At 45.5% G+C, this 16,969-nt stretch overlaps 2 protein-coding genes across 3 annotated transcripts in view; one reads left to right on the plus strand and one right to left on the minus strand.

The window, feature by feature from the left end:
* The first annotated feature begins 403 nt into the window (after nt 1–403).
* Nucleotides 404–3,264, plus strand: MARVELD3 (MARVEL domain containing 3). Its single transcript, XM_038185650.2, has 3 exons — nt 404–523; nt 653–753; nt 893–3,264. Exons 1-3 carry the CDS (start codon nt 465–467, stop codon nt 1,501–1,503), a joined length of 771 nt encoding a protein of 256 aa, XP_038041578.1. The 5' UTR covers nt 404–464; the 3' UTR covers nt 1,504–3,264.
* A 721-nt stretch (nt 3,265–3,985) lies between these two features.
* Nucleotides 3,986–16,969, minus strand: part of PHLPP2 (PH domain and leucine rich repeat protein phosphatase 2) — a 32,637-nt gene continuing 19,653 nt past the window's right edge. For both annotated transcript variants that reach the window (XM_038185433.2, XM_072043831.1), the window contains 9 exons: nt 16,340–16,435; nt 14,805–14,960; nt 13,851–14,051; nt 12,152–12,314; nt 11,495–11,625; nt 11,007–11,117; nt 10,361–10,549; nt 9,996–10,227; nt 3,986–8,747 (listed from right to left, as the gene is read on the minus strand). In XM_038185433.2, coding sequence (XP_038041361.2) covers nt 7,608–8,747; nt 9,996–10,227; nt 10,361–10,549; nt 11,007–11,117; nt 11,495–11,625; nt 12,152–12,314; nt 13,851–14,051; nt 14,805–14,960; nt 16,340–16,435 — 2,419 coding nt within the window. In that variant the 3' untranslated portion in view covers nt 3,986–7,607. The remainder of the gene's footprint in view (nt 8,748–9,995; nt 10,228–10,360; nt 10,550–11,006; nt 11,118–11,494; nt 11,626–12,151; nt 12,315–13,850; nt 14,052–14,804; nt 14,961–16,339; nt 16,436–16,969) is intronic.

The raw sequence follows: 16,969 nt of genomic DNA on the forward strand, positions 1-16,969 counted from the left end.
TGTACTCAAGTCTCGAATGCTGTGTACAGGTCTGATTACACCGAGGGTGTAGGGGAGCAAGGGGCGTCCAGAGAAGGGCAGCTAACACCGCAGCGCACGGTGCAGCTGCTGTACCAGGAGAAACGCAAAGGGCTGCGACTTCTGCTTAGAACGGGGACAGAGGGGCGGGACAGAGGCCTGAGGTGGCAGACGAACCGAGGGCAGGACGCCTTCACCAGCGGCCGCAGCGCAGGAAAAGCGGAACCTCGTGGAAAACTGCGGGCTCGGCTGGCAAGAGGCGCAAGACGGCGCCTTCCGCGCGGCGGGTGGGGTTCGGGGCCGCGCCGCCACCAAGGGCTGCGGGGAGCCTCGGCGGGACGGGGCCGGGGGAGCCGCGCCGAGCCCCGGGCGGGGCGGGCGCCTCCCCCAGGCCGCGGCCCGGCCCCGCGCTCCGCCCCCGGCCCCCGGCGGGGCCGTGCCGGGCCATGGCGGAGCGGAGCGGCGCTCGCGTCCCGCGGGCGGGAGGCACCGGGGCGGGCGGGCGGTGAGGGGCGGCCGCGGGGGGCCCGGCGGGGGACGGGGCGGGACGGGGCGGCCGCGAGGGGCGCGGCGGGGGGGGTGGGAGGGGGCCGGCTTCCCCCCCCCCTCCCCTCACGCCTCTGTCTCTCCTCAGCGCCGTGCCCGGAGCGGGGCCGCAGGGACCGCCGGGGAGCCGCGCCGCCGCGCCGGGGCCGCTGGAGTGCCGCCGCTGCCGGTACCTGTGCACGGCCAGGGGTGAGCGGGGCCGGGGGCGCGGCGGGAGCCGCTTCTGGCCCGGGCGGAGCAGCCGGCCCGGCCCGGCCCGGCGGGGGGCTGCTCCCGAGCGCGGGGCCGCCCCCGGCCCGGCCCCAGCGCGGTGCCCTTCCCCTTGCAGCCTGCTGCCAGGTGGTGGGAGCGCTGCTCGCCGCGCTGCTCCTGGTCTGCGGCTCCGTGTCCTACGGCTCGACGGGAGGCTACACGGGCGTCGCCAGCCTGGGGGGCATCCACTACTACCAGTACGGCGGGGCGTACAGCGGCTTCGGCGGAGCGGACGGGGAGAAGGCCCGGCAGCTTGACCAGCGTTTCCACCTCCTCAAGCTGCCAATTGCGAGGGCAGCAATGGCCGTGGGAGGGTCTTTAACGGTCTTCTCCTGCCTTCTCATTTTGTTTGGCGTCTTACGGGTACCGTGGCATTTTCCAGCATGGCTCCTACTTGAATGCACCCTGGACGCAGTGGTAGGCATTGGCTTGGTGCCTGCTCTGTACTATTTCTTCCATCATTTGCTGGAGGTTTATAATTCATCGGTGTGCAAAGAGAGAGAGCAGCTTTACCAAAGCAAAGGCTATCAGGGTTTTCGGTGCAGCCTACATGGGGCAGAGATTGCTGCTGGCCTCTTAGGCTGCACAGCTGTCATGGCCTACCTGCTTAGTGCTGGCCTGGCTGTCAAGGGGTACAGAACAGTTCGCAAACTGAAACAGAAGCCAGTACAAGTCTATGAGCTTTAGAATTATTCCTCTGCTCTAGTAATGCTCAGGATTTTTGCCAGCCTCCTTACTGAGGTGAAACAGCACATTTTTCTTGCTTGTTAACAGTGTATCCTTAATGCTACAACAGAACAGACACAGAAACAGTATAGTTCCAAATATAGCAAAGCCAAGCTATTCAAACTTGGATTTGCATTGTTGAATTATTAGTGGACACATTGTCCTGCGGATTGTCTTCATCTGGCTGCTCTCTTAGTAGAGAATGGCTGTTGTTGACTCTAGCAAGCTGCCTTTACAGGTAGTGCTTCTACCCCCTCGCTCAAGGCTTGTTCTCCAATGAGATCTTGCTACAAGTAGCTGGCAAGTCACCATAAATAACAAAACAGGAACAAATAGATTAATCAGAACAAGTTAGATAAATATAAACATCAGGTGCATATCTGTTTTCTCACAATTGCACGTCTGAATGACCATTCTCACCTCTTATACTGGTCAGCCACTGAAATTGGAAGAGAGCCTTCAATTACAGCTTTGATGATACTCCGAGTCCGGTTATCTCAGATGTGCTCCAACAATGTATTTTCTCTTAGCCACTGCTAAAACCATTTTTTTCTTTAGCAAATTTGGTTTTGAATGCTTCAAGGCTATGCAGCCAGGGAGCGTACTGTGCTACTCTTCTGGAGAAATCTTTGCTCACAAATGTAGATCGTTGAAAGAGAGGTTTAACTAGGCTCTAGGTTTCTCCCTCAGTCTCATCTAGTACTTTGTGTACTAGGACATCGCTTATGGGAAAATGTAGTACCCAGCACCTTCCTAAAAATAAGATAGCTGATGTTGATAATCTCCCAGCAGGTATCAGGTAGCACAGCTGGTATCTGTCATGGACACACAAGATTGAGGGAACTGGGCTTGTTTAGCTTGGAGAAGAGAAGACTGGGGAGACCTTACTGTGGCTTTCCAGTACTTGAAAGGAGTGTATAAACAGGAGGGGAAGCTCCTGCTTACATTTGTAGATAGCGATAGGACAAGGGGGAATGGTTTTAAACTAAGACAGGGGAGATTTAGGTTAGAAATTAGGAGAAAGTTTTTCACTGAGGGCGGTGAGGCACTGGCACAGGCTGCCCAGGGAGGTTGTGGATGCCTCATCCCTGGAAGCATTCAACGCCAGACCGGATGCAGCTCTGGGCAGCCTGCTCTAGTGGTTGGCAACCCTGCCCAGAGCAGGGGGGACAAAACTAGATGATCTTTAAGGTCCTCTTCAACCCAGGCCATTCTATGACTCTATGACTTCTGCTAGTGAACAGCTTTCCATAGCTGAAACTTCTACAAAGGATCTGTGACTGTCCACTGAGCTCTTAAACAGAGCTCTTAAAGCAAGGAATAAGGCTGGTGGTTGTGGCAGCTAATTATTGCTTCATATAGGTCTTTTGGCACTAACAGGGCAGTTTGAATACGACGTTTATATTGCCATCAGAGAATCCTTAAATAACCTTACAGAACAGTGAATATACTCAGCCTAATTTGTGACATGTCTTCTTTTCAACCTCTCTTGGTGAGGGCACCCTTTTGTACGGAATGATCTTTTATAAAAGCAAAACTGTTATGTACAAGTTTACTCCCCGAGTTGGGCTCATCAGGGAACAGCTTTAAAAGCTCAGAGAGGTGGTTTAAGACATGCATTGTTTTCAAAACATTCCTAACGTGTAAGCTGGGAAAATGACATTCTGATCTTGTATTATTTGTAAGCACATAACGATGAAATGTACTCTTAAAAAACTGTCATTGTTTGGTTGTGTTTTTATGGATTTAACAGGGGAAAGAAAACTAGCACCAGATTCAGATAATCATGCCTCAGAATGAGATGTCATTTCAGAGCAGTGCCCACAATGTGCATTATTTATATGAAGCTGGAACCACCACTGGTCTCACAGACCAACTCTGCCCATATAGGAAAACCAAAAATTAAGAGTCCACACTACACCGGAATTGTGTGCTTCGTCATGGATGTATCTCCAGGTTAACTGGCACTAAATCTTCACAGCTTCTGAAGCTATGGAACACTGCTGGAACCAGAGATACAAAAGTAAAACATTCTAAACAGTAACACTCCAGGTACTTCTGGGTTTCTTTGATTTCTCCTTTTAGTAGCCAGATGCATTGAGTGTTTCAATGCAGGGATTTATGTGAACAGTCCACTGTGATCCTACTGCTGATTTTGTTTTTCTTGCTTGCTGCAGTTACTTTTAAAGAGCCGTACAGTACCATTTACAGCAAGTTCACAGGCAGGATTCCTCTGTTAGGTTACAGAGAGCTGCCTAATATTTGGTATTATGAATTCCACCCTCACAGTGTTCCGCAAGTAACTTTTGTATGGAAGGCTGATGAGTGGAAGCAGCACATAGCTCAGCAAGGGGGACCCTACAGCATGACCGTGGCTAGCCACAACTATGTTTGTCTGAGGTATTGCACATGTTCCCTCCAGTGCAGTAACAGAATCAAAATATATAATTAGACAAAAGTAAAAATCTTTATTGCTAAATCAGCTGAAAAGTTGATGCAAAAATATTCTTCCTTCCTGAACTGCTCTATACATCCAAGTAAAGAATCAATAGAATAGTGTTTTCCAGCAATGTTATTCGCCTCTCCAAAGCAATACACACACAGGCCGCCGTGCTGAAGGTGCATTCATTGAACAATCTACTCCCATGTACAATAAGAGGAATAATTACAGCTGCATGCCAGAGTGAGATACATAAAATGTTTTCCTTATTAAAACAAAAAGCATGAAAAAGATTATTTTATAGGCAGTGTGCTGCAAACATTTTTTAATGTGCTGAGTCATGAGTGAAGTTTAAAAAAATGGTAACATTTTAAAATAGAATAAATGGGGAAAAAATACACTTGAGTCTTCAGGCTACCAGGGAAGAGCAGACAATGGCTGCACAAAAACTGAAGAGGTGAACCTACAGCCTGTAAAATGGCCCTTTGGCAAGTGAGGTGAAAGCCATCACTATTCAGGAATGTAGAAACTTCCTGAAGTCCCAGGGCTTTAGCTGTGGCTTTAACATCCTGTATACTAGAAGAATTTCAGGCCTCAAAGCAGCCTTTCCCTGAGTCAGGGAAATATTTACTCCTTCTTGGATTTTACCCTCACCCATCCAGCTGAGGATTTTTGATCAGATTCCAACAATCTGTGGTGCTGCTTCTACCGGGCCTGATTCAGGTGCTGTGAGCAACTCTGAGGCTATCCCTTGCCCTTAATACTCAAATTCTGACCAGGTGCCACTGAATATAACCTGTATTGGTTCCTTTTGCTGAAGCCTTTCTGGACAGGACAGGGCAGACAGGTCAGTGTCTTCAATGCAACTGTTCTGATTGGCCTGCTCATTAGGGCCAGAACTACTGAAAAGAGACACGCTAACTCACCAGCCTAACTTGGCTATGGCCACCTGGAACACTGTAGGTCTGGCATTGGTCAGTAGCGACAAGAGAGCCTGATGACCCCAAGTCGAGAACCTCTACCGGAAAGCCTGTGAAGAACGAGAGGTTCTTAGTGATGTGGCTCAGTGGAGATGATGCCATCTCCAAAAGCCGAATATGAAGTTCAAGGAAGAGACCTGGGAAAACACTTTCTATCCTCAGCTATGAGTCCTTCACTAGATTTTTCTTTTTCTTTTTTTTTTTTTTTTTGTATGTGTTCCACCTACAGCAGTGCTCCTCAGAAGCCTGAAATGTAAGTTGATGTTATAAAGATGAAGATGACAAAAGAGACGTCTCTAGAGAGGCTGGAAAACAAAAGGGGTTAAGTGCTAGGGATTCAGACTGGCAAGGATACACTGGATTTTCTACAACAGTGCAAGAAAGAGTCCTGATTTGCATTAACATCTACCACTCTCTTAAGTGCAAGGTTTGTCACAGTCTTATTCAGAAAGAAGAGTGTATTTCTGCATCAATCCCACACTGAACAGAGACCGCTTTGCAGCCTACTCAGCTAACAGACACTTTTGGCCTGGGCACACGTATTTGGTGACATTACCGCCAGTGAAGGAATTAAAAGTTACTGTCAAATATATTGGGATGAACCTTTTCTGCATACTTAAAATGAAGAGAACCTGAAAGAGATTTGGGTTTGTCTGTTATTTCTATGCCTGGAGAATTCAAAACGTTGTTTCTACGATTCCAAGAGTAAGCGTTTCTCTCCAAGTGAGGCAGACATTTTAAACAGAGTCAAAACTCAGGTGAGTTTAAACTTTGGAAAAAAGTGGGGTTGTTTCATGATTACATTGTAACTACCACAAGGTATACCCTAAGAAGTTGCTCTCATGCATGGTAAAAACACATTTTTTTCCCTTAGTGAGAAGAAATTCAAGGAGCTCTGAAATCTAAGTAAAACTCTATTAGATTTTGTCAAAAGATCTCTACTGTCAAAATCGCACAAGTTGTCTGCACAGTATTTCCTTCCAATCAAGGCCTGAAATTGATAAAAAATATACAATTCAAGCCCCTCAGAGCTCCTGAGAAGAAACTTTCACATTTTTTTCATAAATATAATAAAGAAGAAAAGGCACTAGCCCACATTATAGCCAGGATTATTGCACCACTGACATGACAGGGGAAGCTGCTGTCCAGCTCTCTGCCAGCTAGGGAAGACAGATCTGCACACGATGGGGGCTGTGGTCTTTTCACAGCACTTACATGAGATGATGACATAAGCAGCCAACTTACACCCTGCACCAAAAATCTTAATGGAACCACCATGCCTCTGCCAACTGTAGACTGGGCAGTTCACCGTTAGTGGGACTGTTTTAAACATCTCTTCCCCACTGCTGACAAAGTTGTTTTTAAGGTGAAATTTGTTCCTTTTCCATTGAAAACTAAGCAGAAACAAAGATGCTTTCACCTTGCTTGTGGCCAAATTGGGCACATACCACGTAACAGAGGTTGCTCTGGATTTGCACTGACTCCTACTTTTAGCTGCAAGCAAAGATGCTGTGGCTGATAATAAAGACAGTGCAGTTTATGTTGGTGGGAAAGAACATGGAACGCTTCCCCAGCATATGGAGATCAGCCCAACTGCTTGCTTGGCTAAGAGCAACACGCCACTGCTTACACCTTGGCTTCCTCTTAGACTGAATACCTCACTAAAACAAGCAGGAGTTCATGGTTTCATGATGCGTCCTCTGGATATAGGAAGCCTCTACTGTGAAGCAGTTGTGATGGAAGTAGACAAGTTGCTGAGCTGTGTCTGTGCGCTGCAGCTAGAAGCACTAGCTCTACATGTTACCTCAATCAGTAAGTCCAGAGCTGATCTTTTCCATGCCCCATGTAAAATGCATCAGTAGACAACCACTTATCACCCAGCTGTGTGTTTTTTCATTCTGCATAGGCTGATCCTATTATAATCCTCATTCTACCTGCACTGGTGCTCATCAGAACACCAGGACCCTGAGTCCTCTAGTGCCCTAACAAATACCCACTGGGAAAAGTTCCCCCCACCTGCTGTGGACAGGGATACTGGAGTGCTCTCTCCCCTGGCCCTAAGTAGTAAAGTGCTGGGCTGAAGGGGAACAGAACAGCTTAAGTGCAATCAGTAAAAGTGCTTGCAATTCATGTAGGAAACCATTCTTGGGTCAGCTTCATTGCAACTGGCTGTATTCTTTCAAAGAACAATGAAGTCAGGTGCTGCCAGGAGGACCTATGTCAGAAATATTCACAGGACTCCAAACGCTGCATACTGTCCCCTCAGCAGCTAACCCCACTACCACCCTGCCCCTCTCCCCCTCCCCCAGCATATTCCAGCTCCTTTCCAGCAGAGCTGGCAGAACCTCAGGGTTCAAGGAGTAAGAGACAGGTGCTGGAACACCTGCCTTCTTACTAGTGTTTGCACAATTTCTGGACAGTCCCCAACACAGAGCTCAGCTGCTGATCTGAATACTCACAGAACAACAGACTACAGCAAAAAGTGGACAGCCCAAACCTTAGCACTACCAATTCTCCCTCCGTTCCATTAAGGAAGCAGCAGACGCCTGTACTCTTTGCAGATCCCAGCACTCTTTGAAGAGCAAGACAGCCCTTACAGGACAAAGCTTCCTGGGACAAACAGTGTGGGAGCAGTACTTGAGGGGCTACAAAGCTGTGTCAAACTCATCTGGCAGAGCCACTGCAGATTCCTCTTTCCGCTCCTGATCTGCTCCATTCTCCTGGTGTTGCTTCATTTGTTCCTTCACTTCCTCCTCCAGATCAGGTGGCACCACAAATTGATCCTCTGGCTCCATCTGGGATGGAGCAGCAAAGTAGCCCGTCTTCTTCTTGGGTGCCTCTGTGGCTACTTCGATGAGGTTAAGGCTCTCTTCCAAGGGCACTATGGAGCCATTGGAAAGCTTCTTTCCATAGAGACAGCATGTGGAAGGAGATTTCTGCAGTTCACACTTTTCCTTGATTGCTCCCTGTGCAGTGCCACTGTTTATACTGTTCTGTCTCTGAATGAGGAGGACAAGCCCAGAGTCATCCTCTGGCCCTGGAGCAGAGGAGCTGTACTCTAAGGCAGGAGGGTCAAACTCCAGGCCCTTTCCTTTACAGCAGTGGATGTCCACCTCTACCTCCACTTTACTGCCATTTGTCATCACACCTTCCACAGGCTGTTCATCATCACTATCTAGGCCATTGTCAGACTGGTTACTAGAGAAGGTGGCACTGGAAGGTTGGCGCTGAAAGATACTTAACGGGGGCAAAGGATGTAGACTGCAACGTCGCTCTTGTCGTGGTAGCAAGCTGCCATCAAGACCAACAGCATTGTGCTCATCTGAAGCAGTAGAGCCCACCTCACTGCTAACCTCAGAAGCAGACAGTTCACTACTGAACTCTGAAGCAATTCCGCTGCTAGATGAAGGTGTGGCTGGTTTGGTGGTGGTGGAACTAAATCCCCCAGGGCCTGGAAGACTGATGCCATGCATCTCACATGTGCAGCTGTCCTCACTGATGTTCAGACACACCACCATTGCACCTACATTGTCCTGGCAACCATAGCTTTGGGCTAAAGTGCAGAGTTTCTTTGCAGCAGCTAGTGGGTCATGTAGATGGCGCACAGCTGAGACAGCCTCTGTGTAAGAAAGGTATTCCCAGAGAGCTTTGTTCCCTAGAAGTAGCAGCTCATCTTGTACAGTCAGTGGAATGGAGCTGACATGTGGCTTGGGCAGGATCCAAGGATGCAAGTATGTGCAGCCTAGCATCCGAGTACAGCAAGTCACACCATTGACCTTATTGTCCTGCAGACAAGAGAAACAAAACAGTAACATTAGATCCACTGTTAGATCATTTGGAGAGTCTTGCCCCTGCCCATAAACTAGTTCAGAGCATTGAGAAATGCTAGTATACAGGTACAGTCAGTTACAGTACAGAAGAAAGGGATTTAAGGGATTTAGGTCCAGGAACCACAGCCGAGACTTTCCTGCTGTTTTTAAATTAATTTTGGTGTTCTTAATTTCTGTTGTTAGATGTTGCTGCTAATGATGATTATTAAAAACCATCAGAGAACACATGCAGGGAAATGTCCTCAGACAATAATTTCACTTACATTTTTCAGAATCCACTCATCAGACAGTTTTAAAATCATTTAATATGCTACATTCATTCCAGTTATTGTTAGTCAGTATGCTAAGGAAAATAGCATCTCACAGAACTGTAACACATTAGTAGGGATAATACTTTCATCAGACAACTCCATAAGCATTTTTTTTATTATTATTATTATTTTTTTTTTTTTAAGATCCACTGTTCATAAAGCTAATATGACTGGCACTGATTTCTCAGTTTTTTTGACTACAGATTTTCCAGTTCTTTGGAACTTCCCTGTTTTTTCCAAGTTTTTTGAAAGTTACCATTTAGAGAATTTTTCCCAAATTGTTTTAATATGTTTGAATAAAAATACAAATAATAATAAAAAACACAAATAAAATACATTTCTGCCTTTTTTGTGTAAAATTTTCACCTGTTCCTACTTGATGTCTACATTCAGCATATCTCAACAGCCACTTAGCCTATACCTTCACTGAATAAAACATGGAATAAATCCAGAGAGATACTTGAGCCATGGTTTTCAAGAAACACAAGACGGAATAGATTATTTTGTGAATTTTGAGACAACATGACCTCCCAGGCCCTGCTCTGGTCCCCAGTGGCTTTTCTCCACACTCACCCAAGTCATAAACAGCGCTGTATACCACTCTCTCCACATCTCAATTTAACCTCCACATCTATTTTTCTTTCTTTCCACCTCTCCCCAACTCATTCTTGGCATTCTGTACCTGTAATTCTCAGGCCATGATGGGTATTTAGAACATGTCATTCTGAACAGCTAATTATCACGAGAAACAGGGCAGGAAGGAACAGATAAGCCATCTGAGCATCTTCATGCCACCCTCTCCCCTGCAGCATTGTGCAGGCAGTAGAGCTCAGAATGGCATGTACCTGAACCAAGCTTTTACTGGCGGGTGAAAGCTGAAGTCTAAACCAACCTCTGTTATAATGGCTTTTTGCTCTTTGATTCTCTTAGCATCTTCTGAACATTGCTCAAGGCTGAAGACTTTGGAGAGGAGCAGAGGTTTTCCACTTCGGCAAAGAATGGCTTGGCATGTCCCAACATTGGCCACCGTCAGGGAAAAGTTGCTGGCTGGATCAGACATATCATGACGAATATAGCAAAGGACAGCAGAGGAACCCAGCTTCTGTCCAGCCATGCCGAGCTTCCTGTTGGAGGAGAAGGTGTAGGAAGGCTACAGACTCCATGACAGGCATTCTGGAGTATGGCCTCACCCCACCTAGCACATTAACCGATGCACCTATGCAGGTCCCACCAGGACCAGCTTGCTCACTGTCCTACCTGTGGGAGACCAAGAAGGTGTTGGACATGAACATCGTGTCCGACTGCTGCACCTCCTCCAGGAGCACATCAGCCATGGTGCACTGCAGTAGACGTGGCAGCTCCTCATTCTTATCACCATCAAACATGCCATACACAGCCTCCACTCCTTCTGCAAAGCTTCCCATTGCCAGCGTTGACACACACAGCCTGTTAGAAAACCATACGGGCAAAGCTGATCTGCCTCGAAGGATTGTATGATCCCCAAAACCACGGCCATCAGGCACCTTGTCACGAGCACTGTTCTCACAGGGCATCAAAGCCACTGACCCTACATCCACTACACCTACTACATCCACTGCCCCATGAGATGTACAGCTGTTGCTTATTACTGACACTCCCAAACCCTCCTTGAACATGCTGAGGAGAGGACAAGGGACACAGTTTGCAAGAGAAAGCCAAAGCACCTCTGCTAGAGTGGGAAACAAAGCCTAAAGGTCCCAGAATAAGCATGACAAACAAGGAAAAGGACAGCACTGAGGCTTGAGTTAGCAAGAATGAGCAAGAAATGGAGAGAGAGATGGATGAATTGTTCAGCATAACAGCAATGCACTCCACTTAGCACCCCGAGGAGACAAAGTGTCAGGGTTCAGACCACAATACTTACTTATTTCTTTGGCCAGCCATCTCAGCTATTCCATGACTCCAGAAGGTGGAAGTGAGTGCTGAGTCAGTTGTGAGGGAGGGCTTAGCATCAATCTTCAGAGTGGTAATGTGACTACGGAGAGAGAAGAAAAAAAATCACTTCTAGATGCCATGCTGAACAGCTTGTGGCCAATGGACCATGGACAGTCTAGAATTTTAGACAGCAGCCTGTTGAAAGAACTGCACCAAGAAGTGCTTGACCTTCTGGAGATGTCTGACCATTTATGCCAGATACAGGTGGGAGAACCTCATACCACTTGAAAAATTCTTTGTTCGTTCTGACAGTTTGAACCCAGCCCTTTCCTTTACTACAGCTTCAGCTGCCTAAGCAGGGAACGTTATACTATTATGCAGTGCTATGATACATACATTACTATTCCATTTCCTCTCCTGGGAAGGGTTACCCTTCCCTGTGCCTGTCACTAGTGGCTTAGCATCTCCATGACTCACCTGAAGATGTCCAGTGTCTTGTGTTCTAGGACCAGGTTTGTGTTTCCAGTCAGGTCCAACTCTTGCAAGGTAGCTGGCAGTGCCTCAGGAATGAGGATTTCAGTTAATTCATTGCAACTCAAGTCCACAATCTGCAGTATCAAAAAAAACAAAAACAAAACAAAAAAAAAATGACAAAAAAAATATTCTGTTCTCTCATGTGATCAGTTACTCCACTGCTCCTTCCTAACATGATATATATATTCCTGCTACTGGTTGTATCTCTCAAACAAGTCATGAAAATGGAGCCGACCTATCAGTAGAAGAATGATTTATAATCATCAAATGCTTATAACCTGCAATAGCCAGGACTCTAATACAGAAAGAATGGGTCACACTAAAGATAAGGCCTATACATACAAGTTTACCTAGATAAATAATACATCCTGCTGTCTCAAATGGTACACAAGAAATACACCAAGACAGAGACAGATAGCGAAGATGAAAGAGGTGAACTATCTTCAGTCAATTATGAGAGGGAACAGATCTAGAATGTGTATCTCGTTCCCTCTTCACAAGCTAATTGAGAAAAATGCTGGGATCTCCAGTTCCTCTTCTAGCAGCTACTCTTCATTCTCCCACCCAAACTTCTTCTCCTTACCTGCTCCATAAGAATACCTGAATATGGGGCAAATGCAGGATCTCTGGAAAGATACTGATTTCATTTGAGTGTGCAATAAGAGTATGAAGCAGCTTGCAGTTTGCCACTGTTGTGGGAATTGTTTTCAGTTTGTTGCCACTCAGATTTAGCTCTTCCAAATGCTCCAGCTTGCTGAGTTTGCTGAAAGGGAAACAAAAGAATACCATATCTTTTAGGCCAAAAGAATACCATATATTTTGTCACTTTTTAAACCCACAGACATAGTATCCATACACACTGCCCTTTAAAATCTACATTTCTAATTCATTGATTTGAAACCATGTATCTGCCAAGAGTCCAAAGATACTGTACTTAAAATTCAGGGTCCCCAGATGCCCAGCTTGGATTTACACCAGACAGATCCCTTCACCTGACTTCTACGGCACTAAAGCAGAAGACTGTAAAGTCTTAATTTGAAAACTGTCAGAGAAAACCTAAGCTATGTCAGTGTACTTTGTAGGAATAAACAGATTTACAAGACAGTGGTTCCATTGCCTAACCAGTACCAGGGAAAATCATAGCAAAGCTTGCACTGATGCAATCAATATTGCATTAATTGTGCTGATGTAAAAAAAAAAAGTGATAATATAACAGATTTTTATTTTTATTTTTTTTAAATGAGACTACAAATTAAACTGACAGAGAAGTCTACAAGTTTAGCACTAACCCTACACTACACTTCAAAGACACATTTGATACCTTAAGACTGAATTGCAGAAGATACTGAAAAGTAATCATGAAATAAGAATTCAGTGTTAGTCCTACTATTAGGGCCTTGGCAGGGAGCCACATTTGAATCAATGACAGTCAATGAATCAGTGATTAAAAGGAATATATGCACACATGAAATTAAACCTAGAAGAATTTGCAGATAAAAAACATAGTGGAATTTCAGTTTCAACATATAGTAATATGAGCTATTTGGTAACTTAAAATTACCTTAAAAGCATGTGATTTAAATTAGCTAAGTAATGCTATGCACATAGAAACTTCTACAAGTTGCAATAAGACAGGAAATAGTCTTCAGAATCCTCAGGGGACTCAGATGCTGGCAGACTAAACTATCTTTGCTTATGATTTTTAATAAAGCAGTGTCCAAGTTCTGCTGTCTATATAGCCAGAAAAACATCAGAATTTGGAAAAGGTTCAAAGGATCCTTCCCTACATTCTAAGAAATTAAAAAGGCTGAGTATACTTACAATTTTGTAGGAACACATGGGAGTCTCTATCCTCATAAGTTTCTATAGTAAGCACGGATTTCTCACTATTTCAACACCAAATTGTGAGCCTAGTGCATGAATTAACGGATGAAATTATATGATGTCCATCAGGCAAGAGTTCAGACAAGTCTGGTTAGGGACCTTTTGGCAAGACTGAGAAGTGAAAATATGCAGCACAACAAGCTGCATGCCAGTAACACTGAAGTTGTGAAGAAATAATGCCTCCATCCCCACACACACATCCACCACAACTAGGAGTGTAGGAACCACTGCAGCCAGCAGTACTGTGTGCCAGCTCCCCCTTAACGTTATTCCTATGTGCGCACATGGGGATGGCAGGTCTCTGCCATCAAGCCAAAGGGACAACACCTTGCTTTGACAGCAACTGAAGCACAAAGTAAATGCTCACCCGGAGGATGCTGACTGCCCATCTTGCCCACCAGCCTTATGTATTTACCTTGCAGGGAACGCCTGTAAGTTGTTGTTTGCCAGATGCAGGATCCGTAGACTTGTGTGTCCCGCCAAGACAGGGATGCATTGATCTGTGAGGTTGTTACTGGTCAAGTAAAGCAGCTGCAGCATGCTCAGACTCTCCTCCCCTGTACATGCAGAGGGCAAGGACTCCAGGTTGTTCGCAGATACATTCAGGTACCTGAGGCTAACCACAGCAAGTGCAAAAAAACAGACTTCATCTAAACCACTCTATTAACAGCAGGAAAAACAGCTATGTAATTGCCTATGCAGACAAAGCAACAACACTATGCAACTCAGAAAACACAGCTAACATCCCTACTCACATTAAGATTTATGAGTCTACAAATGACTTACTAGCTATGTAACATTGCAGATGCATGCAGCATTTTACAGTAAACAGTGGGTACTGAAGAGCTGATGGAGAGAGCAGGTAATATTGGTGGAAGCAGACTACATAAACTCTTGCTTAGAGCCTTTTAAGAAGGGTTGACGCATGTCTGAATAGACAAACAGTAAGGGTCACTGTTGCTGTTCTCCCATGACCTGATGTGTTTTCTTTTATAACATCTGAAAATCCGTGTGTCTTGTCTTCTTTGCACCTGAATTCATGCACTACTTTTAAAGACAGAGCTCTCCATGCAGTAACAGGATCTTAGAAACAGTTGAAACTGAAGTTAATACACTGGTTGACTGCCAGGTTAGGCAAATATCTGTTTTCCTGTAACTAAACAGTAACATGGACTGATCCCTTCACATCAGCTTGATGATTTCTCTCATGGCACCTAAATTACCTTCTTATAAAGCACACTCATTATCTCTTATGCAAATGGCAACAAAGCCCATAGCACCTCACAAGGACAGTCATGCAGATACCATTAATGGCCTTCACAGCTTCAAAGGTTAACACAGTCAGAAGATGCATGTTACTGTCACTCACTTCAGAGCCTTGACAAAGAGCATCTCAGGGAGTTCAGTCAACAGGTTGTGCTGAAGATCCAGCACCTCCAGTGGAATGTGTTCTAGAAGAGGTGGGAGGCTCTGCAGATTATTGTGCCCCACCATCAACTTCCGAAGGCTCAAGCTGCTGAGGATCCTATAAAGACACAATTTACTATGACAGCTTGGTTCACTCCACTTCACATCCACATAATGGGAAAATGGAATATTTAATCAGTTGTAAAATGCAAACAATGACAAAGCAGAAAAACATATGTAGCAAGATAATTCAGTCAATTTGTGCTCAGAAGTATATCTGCATTTCCCTCTACGCTACTACAGATCTGTAATTTGTGACACGAGTTTATCTGTGTGCATACACCTAACATTCTCTCATGTACATGAAAAAGAAGAGAAAAATCACAAAGGATGGGTTTAAATTCCCATTTAAACTTGTAGGCAGAAATAAGTGACAACTTAGATTCAGGCCTTTAAGAAGCTGCTAAGTACTCCTGTAGTATTTCTGAGGCTGTTGTCACATTTACTTCAATAATCACTACAATTCTGGAGAACGGCTTCTATCCTCACTACAATTCTGGAGAACGGCTTCTATCCTCACTAACCGCAAAGAAAATTGAAAAAAAAAAATCAGAAAGGGCACCTGAACACATCTGAACATAGCCTAGAACCACCCTGCCCATTTGGGTGAGGTTTTAATTTGGAACTATATCCTTATGGATCTGTACAGAACGGCTTAAAAACATTAAATGCTCACAACTGTTTCAGGAAAGATACTTCTAACATCCAACCTAACCTCCCCCAGAGCAACTTAACACTCTTCTCTCTCATCTTACCATTTGGTGCTTATGAGAAAAGCCCAATCCCCTCCTTGCTATAGCCCCCTTTAATGTAATTGTAGAGTGTGATAAGGTCTCCCCTGAGCCTCCTCCTTTTCTCCAAGCTAAACACCCCCAGTTCCCTCAGCTGTTCCTCATAAGACTTGTTTTTCTGGACACCTCACCAGCTTCATTGCCTTTCTCTGGACACACTCCAGAACCTCTATGTCTTTCTTGTACTTAGGGACCCAAAACTGAACACAGTATTTGAGACGTGGCCTCACCAGTGAGGAGTACAGAGCGACAATCACTTCCCTAGTCCTACTGGCCATGCTGTTTCTGACACAAGTCAGGATGCTGTTGGCCTTCTTGGCCAGTTGAGCACACTGCTAGCTCTCATTCAGCCAGATATCACCCAACACCCCCAGGTCCCTTTCCACCAAGCAGCTTTCCAGCCACTCTTCCCCCAGCCCATAGCATTGCATGAGGTTGTTGTATCCCAAGTGCAGGACCTGGCACTTGTCTTTGTAGAACTTCATACAGTTGGCCTTGGCCCATTGGCCCAGCCTATCCAGATCCCTCTGGAGAGCCCTCCTACCCTTGAAGACCAACACTTGTGCCTAACTTGGTGTCATCTGAGAACTTCGGGAGGGTGCACCCAACCCCCTCATCCAGATCACTGATGAAGTAGTTTGCTTACCTTGATGGGAGTTCCACAAGGAGGTTGTAGCTCATATCCAAAACTTCCAGTTTCTTTGCTTCACAGGCCCAGTCTGGGACACACTGTAGCTGATTGCTGTCAAAAGGAGAAAAAGCTAGACACGAGCACTCCATATGGAATATGCCCTGTTTGAATACGCCCTGCACAGCACTAGTGACAGCCAAACATACAAAAAAAAGTAGAAAATGAACAATATCTGAGCTAGTCATGAGGAGTTTATCTCATGGCCAACTGCATAATGCAAACTGAGCTGGTGCATGATTGGTAGAAAATACTGTTGCAAGGCTCTGATGATGAGGCTTTTGTTTGTTGAAAGCACTGACATAGAACTAGCCACCCTACGCTACCTTGCTATTGCGCTTCAACCCAAAACTGAAGCAAAATGTCATCAGATCCTCTGGGCATCCTATTTTATGGGTCCAACAATGCTGCTCTTGTGTGGATGTAAGCAATAAAGCCAACAGTGATCATCACCAGCATCCAAATGTTTGCACAACAGCTTCCCACCATTTGGCCCAGTAAACTGCCACAGGTTCAGTGATCCCTATTTGGCTTATTTTGCTGATTACAGCCTACAGCTGAAGGACAGCTAATCACCAAGACACGTCA

The sequence above is a fragment of the Anas platyrhynchos genome, chromosome 12, assembly GCF_047663525.1.
Source record: "Anas platyrhynchos isolate ZD024472 breed Pekin duck chromosome 12, IASCAAS_PekinDuck_T2T, whole genome shotgun sequence".
Classification (NCBI taxonomy): domain Eukaryota; kingdom Metazoa; phylum Chordata; class Aves; order Anseriformes; family Anatidae; genus Anas; species Anas platyrhynchos.